This window comes from Pongo abelii, chromosome X, assembly GCF_028885655.2.
Source record: "Pongo abelii isolate AG06213 chromosome X, NHGRI_mPonAbe1-v2.0_pri, whole genome shotgun sequence".
Lineage (NCBI taxonomy): Eukaryota > Metazoa > Chordata > Mammalia > Primates > Hominidae > Pongo > Pongo abelii.
The window spans coordinates 38,441,936-38,458,390 of record NC_072008.2 but is presented as its reverse complement, the minus strand read 5'-3'; the positions used below and the strand labels follow the sequence as shown (position 1 = coordinate 38,458,390).

At 45.1% G+C, this 16,455-nt stretch overlaps 1 protein-coding gene across 2 annotated transcripts in view; it reads left to right on the top strand.

The window, feature by feature from the left end:
• Positions 1-75: 75 nt before the first annotated feature.
• The window catches only part of SRPX (sushi repeat containing protein X-linked), a 75,329-nt gene continuing 58,949 nt past the window's right edge, over positions 76-16,455 (top strand). The window contains exon 1 of one of the 2 annotated variants that reach the window (XM_002831520.6): positions 76-510. In XM_002831520.6, the coding sequence (XP_002831566.1) occupies positions 420-510 (91 nt within the window). In that variant the 5' untranslated portion in view covers positions 76-419. The remainder of the gene's footprint in view (positions 511-16,455) is intronic. The other variant, XM_063721078.1, reaches the window with a different exon arrangement.

Below are 16,455 nucleotides of genomic sequence, written 5' to 3'. Positions count from 1 at the left end.
TGTGACTCACGCAGCTTTTTGCACAGATGGTATCCTTCTGGACGTCTGGGATGTTCGAGGCGGTTGAGCCACCCGTGTGTGTATTCCGGGTGAGGGGGCGCGCAAATTGGAGCAAAGAAAGATACTCCAGGATATTTCGCTCTGCTGGGGCTTGTCTCCAGCGCTCTCTGGCCAGAAAAAGCGCTGGCACAAAAGGAGGAGGTGGGTGGGTCAGAGCCCCGAACCGCGCAGTGTTCCAGGGGGGCGGAGAAAGAAGGGCAGGCCCCAGGCGGGAAGGAGGGAGGAAAAGAGGCCAGAGGAGGAGTTTTCCAGCCCGGCCTTCGCCCGCCCGCTAGCACGCAGTCCCTTGATCTCTTCGGTTTCCTCCCGCCCCCGGGAAGCGCGCTGCGCTGCCGAGGCGAGCTAAGCGCCCGCTCGCCATGGGGAGCCCCGCACATCGGCCCGCGCTGCTGCTGCTGCCGCCTCTGCTGCTGCTGCTGCTGCGGGTCCCGCCCAGCCGCAGCTTCCCAGGTAGGATCGGAGGCGTGGCTGCCTTCTCAGCTGGGCACCAAAGATCCCCGGAGTCGCCGCCGTTGGGACCCTTCACTCGGGATAGAGGGAGGTGCCGGGAGCGCCCTTTGTTTGCTCAGAACTCCTCTTTCGCAGCCCTAGGGTGGGGGTGATGCGGATCGGGGCTGGTGTCTGGGCACGCGCCGGGAAGAACTAACTGTCCCATCTCCAGGCGCGGGGCGCCCTCGCGGCGACGCGAGCCCGAGCACCTTCTGCGTCCAGGCTTCCAGAGTTCCAATCAAACCCTTTTCGGTGTAGGAGGCTCCAGAGAGAAAGTTTGGCCGCAGACTAGTTTGCTACTTTCTCACACCCAGAATTTTGCCTCTCACATGGTTGCCCACTGGAGGCTGGCAGCTTGTCCTGGAAGGAGCCTCTATGCCCTCCCATTACAGGTCCCAGGCTACCCCCTTGGGGCCGCAGGACACGAGCCACGGTAAAGCGACTTTTGTGGAAGGCACGGGCGGGGCCTCCCCTGAATCTCTTAACCCCCCCTGCTGGGGATTCCGAGAAAGTCTGCGCCTCTGAGGAAGAATTGCCAGCTGAGAGTGGTGACATGTGGCATGCACTTGATTAGCCCCAGGGAAAGAGGGCTACTCGCTCAAGGCTCTGCTGGGCAGAGGGTGCGGCTTATTCCTGGAGGGCGTGGTCTCCGGCATCTAAGGGGGCCCTGGTGTTTCTTGGGGGCTCTCATGGTGTGAGCAAAGTTCTCTTTGGAGATGCACTTTAAAAAGCTCCAGCTAACTTCCTCACCCTGGAGTCTTAGGTTAGCGAAGAGCTTCAGGGGAGTAGGGCAATGTGCCATGCACTCCTGTTGCCTCGGAATGGAGAGAAAATCCATGGATGCGTTTTAATTTAGTGTTAATGGGAAAGTGGTTGACGTCGGCTATAGGGCGTGCAAATATTTGGCTCTGCGTTCAACACTGTGGGCAGCTTAAATCTGGGGTATGAGAAATGAACCTACTGAGTTCTGGTAGAAGGATAGAGGATGCCCATCTTTCTAGCAGTGTGCTTCGGAGATGTAGGGATGGCTGCGGGAAATTCTCTGCACGCACCTAAATAAATGAATGAATAAAACAAATTTGTAAATTAATAAACAGGAACATTTGTGTTTTGAGCTGACTCTTAAGTTTTCAGCTGCTTTGTAGGAACTGATTCAGGGTAAAGTGGAAAGGAAATTTTATCCTTACTGCCAGGCAACTGTCATTCCCGTGGTGTGTTAATACCTTCTCTCCAACCCCCTTTAGCAGGAATCAGGTTAAAATGAACCTATAGGGGAAGAGGAAGTCATTAAGTGTCCCAGAAGCAGCTTTCTGGGAGCAGGCAAATAAGGTGAAAAGCTAGAGGTAGCTTTTCCGCACTGAGATGGGAGGTGCCTGTGAGCTGCCTGGGAACCTCAGCTTCTAGTTGAGCCTTTCTCAAGCTGGGGACCCCTTCTCCTTTTCCATCCGACCTCCCTCCCTTCTCCTCCCCTGCCCTCCCCTCTCCTTTCTCTTATCTTCCACCTTTATATAGTATAGCTTGCTACCAGGGCCCAGCCACAGAATCATGAGTTTGCCAGTTTGGGCATTCACTACCACCTGTCTTTTGAGACCTATCCCTGGCTTTCCTGGCTCCCTCTGCCAGCCTGCAAGCTGCTCCCAACTTTTAGCCACCATGTTCCTGCTTGCCACCACCTCCACTGACTCCTAACCTGCCCTCCTGCTCTGCTCAGACCACAAATGAGCTAAAGCTGATTGGAGCTGCTTGATAAACACTCCTCTTGAGCCTCCTTTTGGCATGGCTCAGTGGGCTCTCTTGGGAAGTGTGCTCCGCTGAGGTTGTGAGATCCAGAGGAGGGGATTTCAGTCCAAGCCAGAGGCTTTGGAAGGCTGGGGAGGGGAAACTCTCTAGGCCCTTGGGTCTGAAAGCAAATCACATAGGCTGAGTTCACTCTAAGTGCTGGGTGACAAATTTTAAAGATCATTTCAGAGACACTCTCTTAGCAAGTGGACATCATATCTCCAGTAAGAGAGAAAGTGAAGTCCTTGAATCTGGAACTTCTGAAAGAAGATGGAGATCTAAGGCCCCATCAGCAAGTCGATTATGTAACCATCTGCACGTGAATAGCAAATCTGTCAGAGTGAGAGTAAATCATTCTCATTCCCACTCCTAGAAGGTCTCTGGAGTTCTTCCATCTCAGAATTTAATGCAGCTTTTCTGGCTCTCTGATCTATATTTTGCAGCCTAGCAAAGATGCAGTGTCTATAAAAACCCACATGAAGTGTATGGAAAATTTGTAGAAAAGTTGTTTGTGTTTGACTGTGTATGCTTATAACAGATGAGAATTTAGATTCTGTTCTTAAAATAATTCTTAGAGTTGTATTTGCACGTGAGATTGTGGTGGTTCACTCTGCCTCCTTCTGCAAACAAGGCTGAAAATGGAGAATGAGTACCATGGCCTCTAAGAAAGGCTTTGTGAATCTTACATCTGGAGAAAATCAGTAAAGTAGCGTGGTTTTACTAGTCAGGAAAACCAAGTGAGGTTTGCTAAAAGCCAAACCAGACTACATCAGCTGAAGCAGTCTTTTGAAATATCACATTTGGAGATAAGTACTAGGAATGGAGCACCTAGCTCAGGTTATATAATTAAGGTCTCACCGGGAACAGGCTAGGAATTCCTATTTAGATTTAAAATGTGTAATCAGCTGACAAAAGTACTCTGCAATGAAAAGGAAATATGCTGGGGAGAGCAGGTCATTTTCCTCTGGCATTTTCTTCATTGATAACACTTTCAGTACAGTACAATGTTGTTTGTTAGTTACTACTCATTTCGCAGATTTGGGAGCTGAATGAGACACCAGAAACCATTGTTAAAGCAGCGTCTTCACATCTTCCCACCTCATCAGTCCTTATACCATAACCAAAGTGCTGCTTTTCTCTTTTAGATTATTGCTATAACATTCTCACTTTTGGTCTCTCTAATTCTAGCTCATTTTACTTTCTCACTTTAGATAATGGTCTTTTAAGTCCATTGACTTTAGTACTGTTTTTTATCACATCACTCCCCTACTCAAAAACTTAGGGCAGCAGCTCCCTGTTCTCTCTCAAGTAAGAAGTTCTCAGTTGTTTTTAGGGGACTACACAGTTTGCTTCTAGCCTAATTTTCCAGTCTTTCCCCCCGGTTTCCTAAAATCCTATCCTTATAGAACCTGAGTCACGTTTTCCTTCTTGTCAGAGGCTGCTTTCTGTACCTGGAATCGTTCCCCTGGCCATTTGTCCAAATTCTGCCCATCATCCAGCAACACCCCCACTTTGATGAGACCTTTCCTTGATCGCTCCAATGGGAAGCAACGTGCCTTCCTTTTAACACCCATGGTCTCACTCATGTCACTTATATTTATCACATATATCACATATTTGATAATGCTGTATATTATCATAATTTATGCACTCTTCTTCTTCTTGTAGACTTTAAGCCCTTGGAGGCAGGGGTTGTGCTATGTTTTACCCTTATTTGTATTTCCCACGGTGCCTAGCAGAGCACTTTGTGCCACATGGATATTTGTGCGTAATGGATTAACAGTGCCTGTAACTCCAGTGATGGGCCATTGGACACGAAAGGAGCTGAGGGAAACATGTGCACAGGTACACAGGGCTTTGTGCCACCATGAACCTACGTACATAGAAACGATGGCTTACTGGATACAGAGGTTCCTTTTAAATATACGAACGCTGTTTAAGCAATAACCTTCTCTGTTGGGGGCTGTAAGATGAGAGACTGCAACCACAAGCTGGAGTTTGCATTTATTATTTTTGTTGGCCACCTTGATCTGTGCCTTTCCCAAGTGGTTGAATGGTTTCCTTAGTAAACGCAAATATGTGTGCTACATCAATTCCCCTTTCAGAGAACACAACTGAAATTAGTAATTGAAAGTGAAGAGAGAATTTGAACAGAAGAAGGTTTAGTTTTGCCAGGCTATATAGCATAGTATGAAATTTGTAGCAGGCAAGTTATGATTAATGCCCAGGTTAGAGATTCACTTCCAAAATAGCAGTGTGAATAATAACCTCTCCCAAGTTCCAATTCATAGGGCGTTTCTCAAACCAGCCCCTCAGTTCTTGACTGTGTGATGTCTTAACTGCTAACTTTTATGGGCCATTTGTTTTAGGAGGGTGGTCTTTTAAGCCTGAATCTCTGGGAAATTTGGGTTTAGTTCTGAAATAGAATCAGTTTCTACCTTTTCTAATAAAACCTGGGCTCTGCCCAGAGACTTATTTTTAAAGTGAACACTGAATGATGAAGCATTTATGTGCTTGGGAGACCACGATGAAGAAGGTATGCATTTCTTCTCTCTCGTAGCTTTCTGTCTTATGGGGAAATAGAGACATAGTTATTTCAGGTGGTCTATGTTATAATACAATTGTATTGACAGGCCCGGGGAGCACAGAGAGGAGCTATGTGGGAACACTGGGATTAGTTATTGAGGAATGATGCTGAGACTTGCTGGTGCGGAGATGGTGGCACTAAAGGCCCAAGAAAAGTGAAAGTAGAGGATGTGTGGGCTTCTCTAAGAATGTTTTGAAATTGGAGACAAAAATCTGTGTGAGTGTCCTTTTTCTGGGGAGACGGCTCTATCACGATTCAAAACCACTAGTTACTAGAGCATCTTCATGAATTCTATGAGAAAATGTGCACTTAATGGGCAGAAAAATCAACATACAGAGTAAGATGCAATTACCACAGTAGGTAAACTTTGATTGAACCAGTGAGCAGGTGGCCTTTCCAGTTACAGCCAGGTGTATAGTTTCCAGTTATTTTCATTTAAAAAGCAGTACCAAGCAAAACAGATGTAATCGTAAATTGTAATTGCCTTCAGGCCTGGGCTGGTAACTTGCTGTACCCCCCTGCCCCACTTAGTACAGTGTGACTTGGGGGAGGATCTTTAGTCAGTATTTGTGGATTAATTGATTGAAGTAATCGTGAATCAAAGCATTCCATTTCAAATCTCCCCTGTAGGATTTAACCAGAATTTCCAAGTTGACACTTTCCTGAGAAAACGGATTGCAAGATAGCTAAATGTCAAAGGAAATTTGTCCATTTGGACAGGCAACAAATCAGGGCATAGTTAATTGCGAAGGCTCTTGGATTTCAAATCACCCTAAGACATTATTCTAAGAGACTTAGAAACTCAAGGGAGTTCTGGGGGCAGGATGTGCAGATAAAGATTTAGAGGAAAAGCTTGTGCAAGAGAAAAGTCCTTGGTAGCACTGCTAAGCTCCCAAGTTTTCCAGATGATAATTGGTAGCACCTGGATCTTACGGGTGTCTGGCACATTCTGACCTCAGAAACCTCTGGAGTACTCATTCCCGAGCTGAATGATTCACTCACCCGTAATCCTTAGCTCACACTGGATGCTTCTTTATGCATTGTTCTCCAGGGAGAAGATAAATGGGTTTGGACATAATGGCTTGGATTATCCCAGAGGTTTGGGGTTGTAAATTGAGCATAATGATTTTCAAACTTTCTTCTGAGTAATAGATCCAAACATAGAATCTGGGGACAGACTTTCTGCCTTGGCCTTGAAATATCATTGCAATATTTCTTCTGTCCCACTCTTACAGTGACCTGTAGTGTAGTCACATGTACTAGCAGCTCATTTCCCCTGCTATCACTAGCTGTTTGCAATGTACATCCAGTAGTACTTAATGAGAATCTCCTCAATGCTGATTACACCCCATGATCTGCTAATGGATGACCCTCGCCTGCCGCTTATTGTGTGGGTGGCTGAGCTGAATGACCCTGCCAATCCCAGTGATCCAAGATTGTTCGCAAACACGGTTAAATTAGGGCCACAGAGTGAGAATTAAGCCAAGGTTAGGAAGGCCCATTGTGGAGTGGTGAGGAAGTGGTGGAGCGGCTACATCCTCCACCTTCTGAGATTCTGCCCACAAAGTGGCAATTCCTTATAGGAACTCTGACAGACATGTTGGTACTGACTCAGTATTAGTCAGATCAAGGCTCCAATTCCTTTCAATCCCCAACACTGAAATTCTGTTTCCACTTAGATTTTAATTCAGCTTTCCAAGGGGTAGGGTCATTGTGTTGCACCATTACCTATTCACGGATCTGATGCCCCCAGCCACGTGAGTAGGTTGTAGGATCTTGTTCATTTTTGTATTCTCATGGTCTAGCAGGGAGTCTGACTTCTGGGAGGCTCTCAGTGGATCTGTGGCATGACATTTGCTGGGGGGCATGCCTCTAGCCAGTTCTGAGCCTCTGGGTGGGTGTCTTGGTCTTTGTCTAGATTTCTGCAGGAGTTTCTCTGTTCCACACCCAGGCTCCCTTGCATGGGTTGTGTAATTCATGGAACCATGGAGCCTCAGACTGGGAGGATGCCTGAGATGGTAACTTGCCCTGCATTTTAGGGAGGAGCCTCTGAGGCTCAGCAAGATGAAGGGATTTGTCTGGGGTCACACAGAGAGTTAAATGCAGAGTTGGGAGTAGAGCTCAGTCTAGTGGCTATAGAATTCCTTTCACTTCATAGGCATGCACTGAATTCAATTTTTGAGTGATCCCTACGTGTCAGGCATCCTGTGGGGAACCAGGGATAGGCAGGCAAGAATGAATGGCGCTGAGCATTTGATATGGTTTGGATCTGTGTCCCCACCCAAATCTCATGTTGAAATGTAATCTTCAGTGCTGGAGGTGGGCCTGGCCGGAGGTGATTGGATCATGGGGGGCGGATTTCTCATGAATGGTTTAGCACCATCCCCTTTGGTGTTATTTTTGCAATAGTAAGTTATCATAATACCTAGTTGTTTTGAAAGTGTGTAGCACCTCCTTCGTCTCTCTCGCTCCTGCTCTGGCCATGTAAGACATGCCTGCTTCTCCTTCGCCTTCTGCCTTGATTGTAAGTTTCCTGAGGCCTCCTCAGAGGTAGAAGCTACTATACTTCCTGTACAACCTGCAGAACCATGATCCAGTTAAACCTCTTTTCTTTATAAATTACCCAGTCTCAAGTATTTCTTCATAGCAGTGCAAAAATGGACGAATACAGCATTGTTCACTGAGCCCCTGTCCAGGGTGTATCTCAGGGCTATTCTTTATATTGACACTTGGCTGTACTCTCAGCATCTCATATCTAGAGCTGTTTGGATGTTTTTCAAGAGTTCTGAGAAGTTGCTGCCTCAGTGTCAGTCCTTGCCCTCTTTTGAGGTTGTCAGAGTCCCAAATGCTTCCTCTCTATACCACTTGCTTTGAGCTCCTCAACTGATTTGTGATTAAATTCATAACAGTTTTATTGAGATACAATTCATGTACCATACCTCATTCATTTAAACTGTACGATTCAATGGTCTTAGCATATTCACAGAGTTGTGCATTCATCACCACAACCAATTTTATAATGTTTTAATTGCCCCGCAAATAAACTCCAAACCCCTTAGCCATCATTCCTTAATCCCCCATCCCTAGGCAACCACTAATCTATTTTCTGCCTCTATAGATTTGCCTACAATTGACCTTCCATAAAAATGGAATTACACAGTATTTATCCTTTTGTGTTTGGCTTCTTTCACTTAGTATAGTGCTTTCAAGGTTCAACTATGGCAGGATACTAGCCAGAGTCAGCCAATGGTGCCTGGCCACCTCTCAATGCTGGCTGCAGGGCCACCACTAGTGCATAAAGCACCTTTGGGAGAATTAGAAAAAGAGGCCCCCATCTGGGCACATGTAGATCTGTGGACACAGGGCTTGGTCAGGAGACAGACTTTGGGCAAGAAAAGGATAGAGGCAGGCCCAAGACTCAAGGACTTGAGGCCTTGAGTCCAAGGATTCAAGACTTGGACAGTAGAGGGCAGGCTAGATTTGAGACCCCACTTGCTCTTTTTGAGGGTGTGACGGTGGGTGCTGTAGTGCAGGGAACTCCCTGAACTATATCTATGTAGTCCTGGATGTCAGTAGCTTAACCCCAAGTGGGACAAGCTATGGACCCTATATTCTTTTAGAGCTTGTGACTCTGTAAAAGAACAAAACAAAAAGCTGTGCTTGCATGCCAGCAGCATCTGTGGTGAACTCTTGGGTCACCTGGGAGCACGTTAAAAATGCAGAAGCTCAGGCCCAAACCCAAGACCTACTGAATCAGCATCTTCATTTTAACAAGATCCTTCCAATGATTCTTCTACATGATGAAATTTAGGAAGTACTGATCTGATGAATGAGTTCAGCCCTTGGCCAAGACAGAGTGGCTTCCCTGTTTATAACTGCCACACAATGGCTCACTTCCCCTCCTCTCCCTTTTCCTGTTGGCTTTGCCTTCATCACTGAATCCTCTGACCTTCCTTTCCTAAGTCCCCAACATTCCTGAGATAAGCATGTACAGCCTGTAGGTTAGGTTTTTCCTCCCTTCTCTATCTCAAAAACAAATGCACCCTCCCTTGACTTCATCTCCTTTTAAGCCTTTCTGCCAGGAATACAGCCCCTGCCTGGCTTCGCCTTGAGCAGCAGCAAAGCACATCTTCAAGCTGATTGGTAACAGGGGCCTTGCATGGCTTTTCCCTGCAGCTAAGATGTATTAATACCTTATGAATAACTTTAGCTGTCAAGAAAACCAGGCTAGTGTGATCAGGGCTGCTCCTGCCACTCTGGCAAGACTCCTGGGGCTGAGAATTCCTGGAACTGATCAGCTCTTAAAGACACAGGGACTTCTTATCTTCATGCCAGAAATCAATGCCACTGGGGTTAGCGGGGAGGCAGCACCTTGGGAGATGAGTGAGAGTGAGACCTGTGGGTTAGTCAGGAAAACACACAGCCCCTCACATTAAGCCCCTCAAGCTCCATGAATTGGGGATGTCAGGAAGACTGAACTGTTAACAGCACTTAAAGAGGGTCTCTCACCTTTTCAGGGAGTTGGGTAAGTAGTAGTTTCCAACCCAGCAATTATATTTTTTTCTCTGTTCTTTTCCTTTTTTTTTTTTGACCGAGTCTTGCTCTGTCACCCAGGCTGGAATGCAGTGACATGATTTCGGCTCACTGCAACCTCCACCTCCAAGGTTCAGGAGATTCTCCTGCCTCAGCCTCCTGAGTAGCTGGGATTACAGGTGTGTACCACCACACCCAGCTAATTTTTGTATTTTTAGTATAGATGGGGTTTCACCATGTTGGCCAGGCTGGTCTCAAACTCCTGACCTCAAGATCTGCCCTCCTTGGCCTCCCAAAGTGTTGGGATTACAGGTGTGAGCCACCGTGTCTGGCCAGCAATGGTATTTGTACAGGCTGAGTAAGGATCACCTGGGGAGTCTGATGAAATATGGTTTATCTGGCTCCACCTCTGTGCATTTTGATTTGGTAGATCTAGGTTAGGGACCAGTAATCTAGGGTGAGGGTCTGCAAACAAAGTCCAGGCAGGCCAAAGATGGCTCACTGCCAGTTTTTATATGATTAGTTGAGCTAAGAATGGTTTTAACATTTTAAACTGATTGAAAAAAAATCAAAAGAATAATAACGTTTTGTGACAAATGATATAAAATTCAAATTTTGATGTTATTGGAACACAGCCATGTTCATTCCTTTGGGTATTTGTCTATGGCTACTTGGTGATACGATGGCAGTTGAGTAGTTGTGACAGAGTCCATATGGCCTGCAAAGCTGAAATATTTTCCTTTACAGAAAATGTTTGCCGAACCCCTAATCCAAGGCCTTACTCAAAGTGTGGTTTGATAACCAGCCTCACCTGGGAGCTTTATAGAAATGTAGAATCTTGAACATCATCACAGGTATGAAATAAGCACCTACCTTTTAACAAGATTCCTGGGTGTTTGGGGCTACTTCTTCCCCACCGTGAGGCTCAGCTTGGGACTCATCTTGGAGGTCCAGGCCAGCATGCTATAACTAGCCTTGTATACGGTTAATTTATCTGACACATAACTGGGTGTCTCATTCTCAAGGTTTGAGGCTTGGTAACCTCCTGATGTCTTAGATGCTCTAAAAACTAGGTTGCTGTTTTATTCTTGCCAATTCTTGGCTAAGATCCAGTGTCCTAATCTGAGGCTGGAGGTGGACTGGCTTTTGCTACCTGCTGACATATTTCTTAATGCTTCCTGGATTTCTAGACAGCAGTCTCCAGATGTGCTGCCCTGCCAGGATCTTGGTATGTAGTATGGCCCATAGCCCTCCACCATCTCCTACTTCCTTCCGTGAAGCACTGCTTCCCAGAGACATTCAGAAATGGTATGTGGGAAACAGGATGCATTGTAATTTAGTTGCAAAAGGCTGGGTTAATAGGTTTCTTTATTGCAGGACTGCTCAGGGTCATTGATATGCCAGTATACCTTGTTACTCTCTGAGAGAGGACAAGGAGGAATAGTGAGGACCACAGACTCTCAAAGTGGGGTCTGTAGACCAGCAGCAACAGCAGCAGCATCTCCTGGGAACCTAGTAGATATATACATTCTCAGACCACACCCCAGAGCTACCGAATCACAAGCTGGGTATGTGGGAAGTGGGCCTGGCCATCTGTGTTTTAGCAGATCCTCCAAATGATTCTTATGTACACTCCAGTGTGAGAACCACTGGTGTGGACATTTCCAAATGGTTTTCTCCGAACATCTCACTAGCCTAGTGTTTCACATTTGTTGATTTCAGTGAACACTGTGTGTTTGCTTTCAGGACAAGACACTTCGGAACATGACATTGAATTTCCTGAAGCATTTACTGGTGGCAGTGACCACTGCAGGCTTGGGGAGGTGGAAGTGGGGAAGAAAAAACCCCAACCTTTGGGTAGCATCATCTGTCCCACATCTGTCTCTCTAGCAATTGTGTCTTGGTTAAAGGAAGTTTTTTTGAGTCGAAAGCCACCAACTTTTGGGTATTGCCAACATGTGTTCTTTAAAATGTGTTTTTGTGTATTAAAATGTAAAGAAAGCTGGGGAACAGCCCTTGGGGAGTTTCTCTCTCCTCTTCACGTTGCTTCCTTTCAGAATACTTTCTTCTGTAAAATTTCCTCATCCAAATTCCAAACTCATCTTTTCAGGCCAGCCAAGTCCAAATGGCTTTCATTTGAGTGAGTGACCCTTTTCTCCATGGGAAGCCTCAGGACACAGTCAGATAGGAGGGAAGCTGTGGCTCTCAGCATGAGGAGGCTGTGCCTTCCTTCTCAAAGCTCAGCTCACTCCCTCCCATTCCAGACCTTCTTCCTTTGCCTTCCAGGGCTAGTGGTGTCACAGCCATGGGCCTGTGTGTGAACACTTTTTAGTGTTTACTCTGTGAGGATACGTAACTGCTGTGTTGTCACTTAGTTTGAAATTCTCAGTGATAGTGAGGCTTGAGGGTGAGTTGGGAGGAAGCACTAAGTTATTCTACTTCCTCCATGGACTGGCCACTGAGGAGAGGAATGAGGGTTGAGAAACCCATGCAGGCCTTGATTTTCAGTGAAAATAGATGAGACAACCGACAACTTCCATTTCTATACGTTTTTGGTAGGCAGAAAATAGATATTATAGTTTACTTTTCTTGGCTTGGTGGTCTGAATGCTACACATATCTATAAAATGGCCCATTTGATATTGCAGATGAGCTGAAAGTATCCTCTGATGAATGTACTTTAACAAGGCTTTCAAAAATTATAGGCTGACCACTTTTTTCCCAAAATTTTTTTGCAAAAAAAAAAAAATATATATATAGACTGAGCACAGTGGCTCACACCTGTAATCCCAGCACTTTGAGAGGCCTAGGCGAGAGAATCGCTTGAGCCCAGGAGTTCGAGACCAGCCTGGGCAACATCGTGGGACCCTATCTCTAAAAAAAAAAAAAGAAAAGAAATTAGTCAGGTGTGCTGGCACTCACCTGTAGTCCCGGCTACTCAGGGGCTGAGGTGGGAGGATTGCTTGAACCCAGGTGGTCAAGGCTGCAGTGAGCCGTGATCATGCACTACACTGCAGACTGGGTGATAGAGTGAGTCCCTTCCTTTAAAATAAAATTATAAAAGTAAAACATGCCCATTATGAAAATATTCAAATAGAGGCATAAAAAGTTGAAAGCAGGCCCACCCTTCATTTTCCTCTTGATTCCATTCTCTTTTTCTGAAGTTGCCACTCAGTAGTTTGATATAAACTTCTGGACACTTTTCTGTGCTTATGATTCTTAAACAAAAAAGGTAAAAAAGGAATGTATCGCTACATGTAACAACAGGGATGAATCTCACAGACATAATGTTCAGTGAAATAAACCAGACACAAAAGAGTACACATGGCAATTCCATTTCTACAAAGTTCAACAACAATGTGCAAAACTAGTCCATGGTGTTACAAGTCAGAATAGCAGTTGTCTTTATGGGGCAGCCACTGGGAGGGGCCACAAGGGGGTCTTCAAGGGCGCCGGCAGTGTTCTGTATCTTGATCTGGGTTGGGAGGTCTCATGGGTATGCACATACATAGAATGTATTGAGCTGTATACACTTAAGATTTGTGCACTTTACTATATATGTTTACCTCAATTATAAAGAAAAAAATACCCACAAATGTATGTGTGGGCGGGGCATAAATGGATTTAAGATGTCTTTGTTAAATTTCCATGCCATTGCCTATGGGGACTTTGGAAATATATGGTAGTGATTTGGGTTGTCATAATGATAGAGAAGGCCAGGCCTGCACAATAAAGAATTGGCTCCCTCAGAATGCCCATAGCGCCCACATTGAAAAACACTTTTAAAAGTTTGCAGGCTGTTCTATTGGGCAGTTGTTCAGAACATGGGGTAGACCTTTGAAATAGTCTTGCCTAGATCTTTATTCTGTCTTTGTTTAAATGGAGGTGAAGCCTCAAGAGCTGATATGGATGGATGGGTTCTTGATTTGTTTTTGCCTTCTGAACCAAATTGTAAAGGAGTGGAATCATCTCCTTTGCCAGGGAACAGAGGCAATTTGATAACCCTCAAATGTGAACTTGATGCAAGAGAGAACTCTTCTCCAGCTCAGTGTCTCCCTCCCATGCTCATAGCTCTCTGAGGCCATGTGGCCTCCGCCAGTGTCTTGGTCTGGAGTCTTCTGCTGAAAGTCTTGCTGCATCCTCCTTTCCTTTCTTAGATTTTCTCTGTGTCCCATTTGACCTCTATAGAGGAGAGTTAAGCATTTGAAGGACCACATGCCACATCACAAATTGCTTTTCTTCCACTGTCTGGTTTTACTTTAAAGGCTAGCCCTCTTTTTGTCTGTCTGTGTTGACTGGGGACAGTCGGGCTACAGAGCTTTGTGAATGCCCCTTGGTGAGAACAGGACTTGGAATTTATTGAGGTCCCCTGCTTTGGGCTGACCTCCTCAGATTTAGGTGCTTGTCTTTTTTTCTGTTTCTCCTCTCTCCCATCTCTGGGCAATGGGCAGGGACACACTTTGGCCCTTCATAGTATTAAACAATAGAAGGAGACTAAATTGGAAAAATATTATTTTCCCCTTGGACCAGAGTAATGACTTCATTTATAAAGCTTTTCTTTTAAGTTTATTTTTGTTGGCTCTCTAAAGTAGGACCATAATTGATATTTCACAAGCCACATGCTGTTTTAATTGTCTTTTCTAATGAAAGGCAGAGAGCCTGGGGATTATGGGTGCCATGGACTCTGCCTAGGGTCTTCCTTTTGGGGTCTGCATAGAAGAGTTTGAATAAGAGGATGGAATATTGTCTGATATTGTCTCTGATGAAACAGCTGTGGAAGCAAGTCTGTCTCTGAGAGCTCATGTCTGGCAGGGATCATTCTCTCACCAGCCAGCCATTCTACTCCCATTTATTTCTGGATGAAATAAAGTTAAAATGAACATTTAAGAGTAGCCTCAATGGGGAAAGAAGTTATGTAAGGGTAGTATTTGGATGCCAGAGAGGGAGGAAGAGTCCCCAGTAGGATGGAGCCCCAATTGCCCACAACAGTGACTCACAGCAGTTGCCCAGTGAGCAGTACCCTTATTGTCTTTCTTCCCTTCTCTGTCTCTCTGTTCTAGTCCATCACTATGCTTCCTGGGATTGCTTCCCAAATGAACTACTTGTACTTTGTCTTAGAGTATGCTTTTGGGGGAACTCAGACAATGGCTAAGCTGGAACTTAACCCAGGATTTTGGTTTCTGGTCCAGAGTTCTTTGTACTGCTGAATTGACTCCTGCTGAATAGAACTCTCTAGGTCACTGAATGAACTGTAAAGAAGGCTTCTATGATGGACACTTGGAGGTTGTTTCACTTATCTTTTGATGCATAAGAAACCACTCCAAAACTTAGTGGTTTAAATAAGTGACAACTATGTATTTACTCATGATCCTGCAGTTTGGGCAGGACTTTGGGGGACGGCTCATCTCTGGTTCACATGGTGTTGTCTGGGGTGACTCATCTGGGTCTAGAGGATCCGGGATGGTTCCACTCATGTGTCTGTGTCTGACACTTCATCTGGGATGACTGAAATCGCTGGGATGGCTGGTCCCTCTCTCTGCCTCTCTGCAGTCTGCATAGTTTAGCTCTTTTCTGTCTCCCCATGTTGCCTTACTCTCCAGCAGGAAGCTGGCATTACATGCAGCTGGCCTCCCAGTGGACAAAAGCCAAAGCTACCAGGACACTTAAGGCCTAGATCCAGAACTGTCACAGCATCACTTCTGTTACATTCTATTAGTCAAAGAAAATCACAAGGCAGGCCCATATTTGGGATGGTGGTGGTAGTGGATGGAGTCTACCTCTTATATGCATGTGCAGGGTGGGGAGGAATTGTCGGTGGCCACTATGCAGGCAATCCACTACAGAGCTGGTTTGGGAGGGCATATTGGAGATGGGAGTTTAATTTTCCAGGATGTTTGCTGGGTGCCTTCTGATTAGATGCTGGACCCCAGGTTGCTAGCCAAGTTTATTAGGCTGTTTAGCTACAGAATGTGGCATATGCAGATTCATTGAAAGTTCATAGAAGTGAGTAAATCAGCATCCCTGGGAATATCAAAGGCTCACTTTCCAATGCTTATTGATACTAGCACCACCTCCCTCCCCTACTGTCTCAGACTTCTCTCTCCTCCTTCTATCAAAGGCAAAGACTTTATTAAACAAAAATGAACTCAAAATAGATCATAGACCTAAATATAAAGCCTATAAATATGAAACTTCTTGATGACAACATGGGAGAAAATCTTTGTGAACTTGAGTTAGGCAAAGATTTCTTGAATATGACACCAAAAGCATGGTCTATAAAAGGTATAATTGATAAATTTTACTTTATTCAAATTAAAAACTTCTCTTCCAAAGACCCCACTAAGAGAGTAAAAAGAAATATATAAAGAACTCTCTAAACTCAATAACAAGAAAAAAAGCCACCTAATTTTTAAAGCAGACAAAATATTTGAACAGATACTTAAACCAAAGATGTTCAATATTATTATCCACCTGCTAACTGGATTAAACTCAAGCAACTTAACTTCTGCTTTTGTCTGCCAACTGTGAACAAAGCCACCTGCTCTTTTAGGGAAGTGATTTGTAATATACAGTGCAAATGTAAGGTATGGTTATACCTCCCACAAAACAACTTGCACACATTTCTGCTCCTTGTAGAGGGCTGACTAGCCATTTTCCTGTCTCTCTCACTGGACTTTATGTGACAGACACCCGCAAATTGCTAGCCATGGCCGTTAAGTAACCACTGGCCACTGGCAATTTGAGGCAGATCATTTACTGTAAGCTCAAGTGGACGTGGGTGCCTCCTACCATGCTTTTCCAAGCCAGGCTGGTTTTTAGGCCTCCCTAAAGAAATCTCCCACTGCCTACTTGTTCTGCCCTCAAGTGTCCTGATGTCCTTTCATTTCAAGGAACTTGCATCATTTGAGCCTGTAACAGAGGGCTTTTAGTCTTCCTTGGTACTATTGATATGTAAGAAATGTACTTTGACTTTGATTTTTTTCTTTGAATTCATTTGTAAGCAATGGT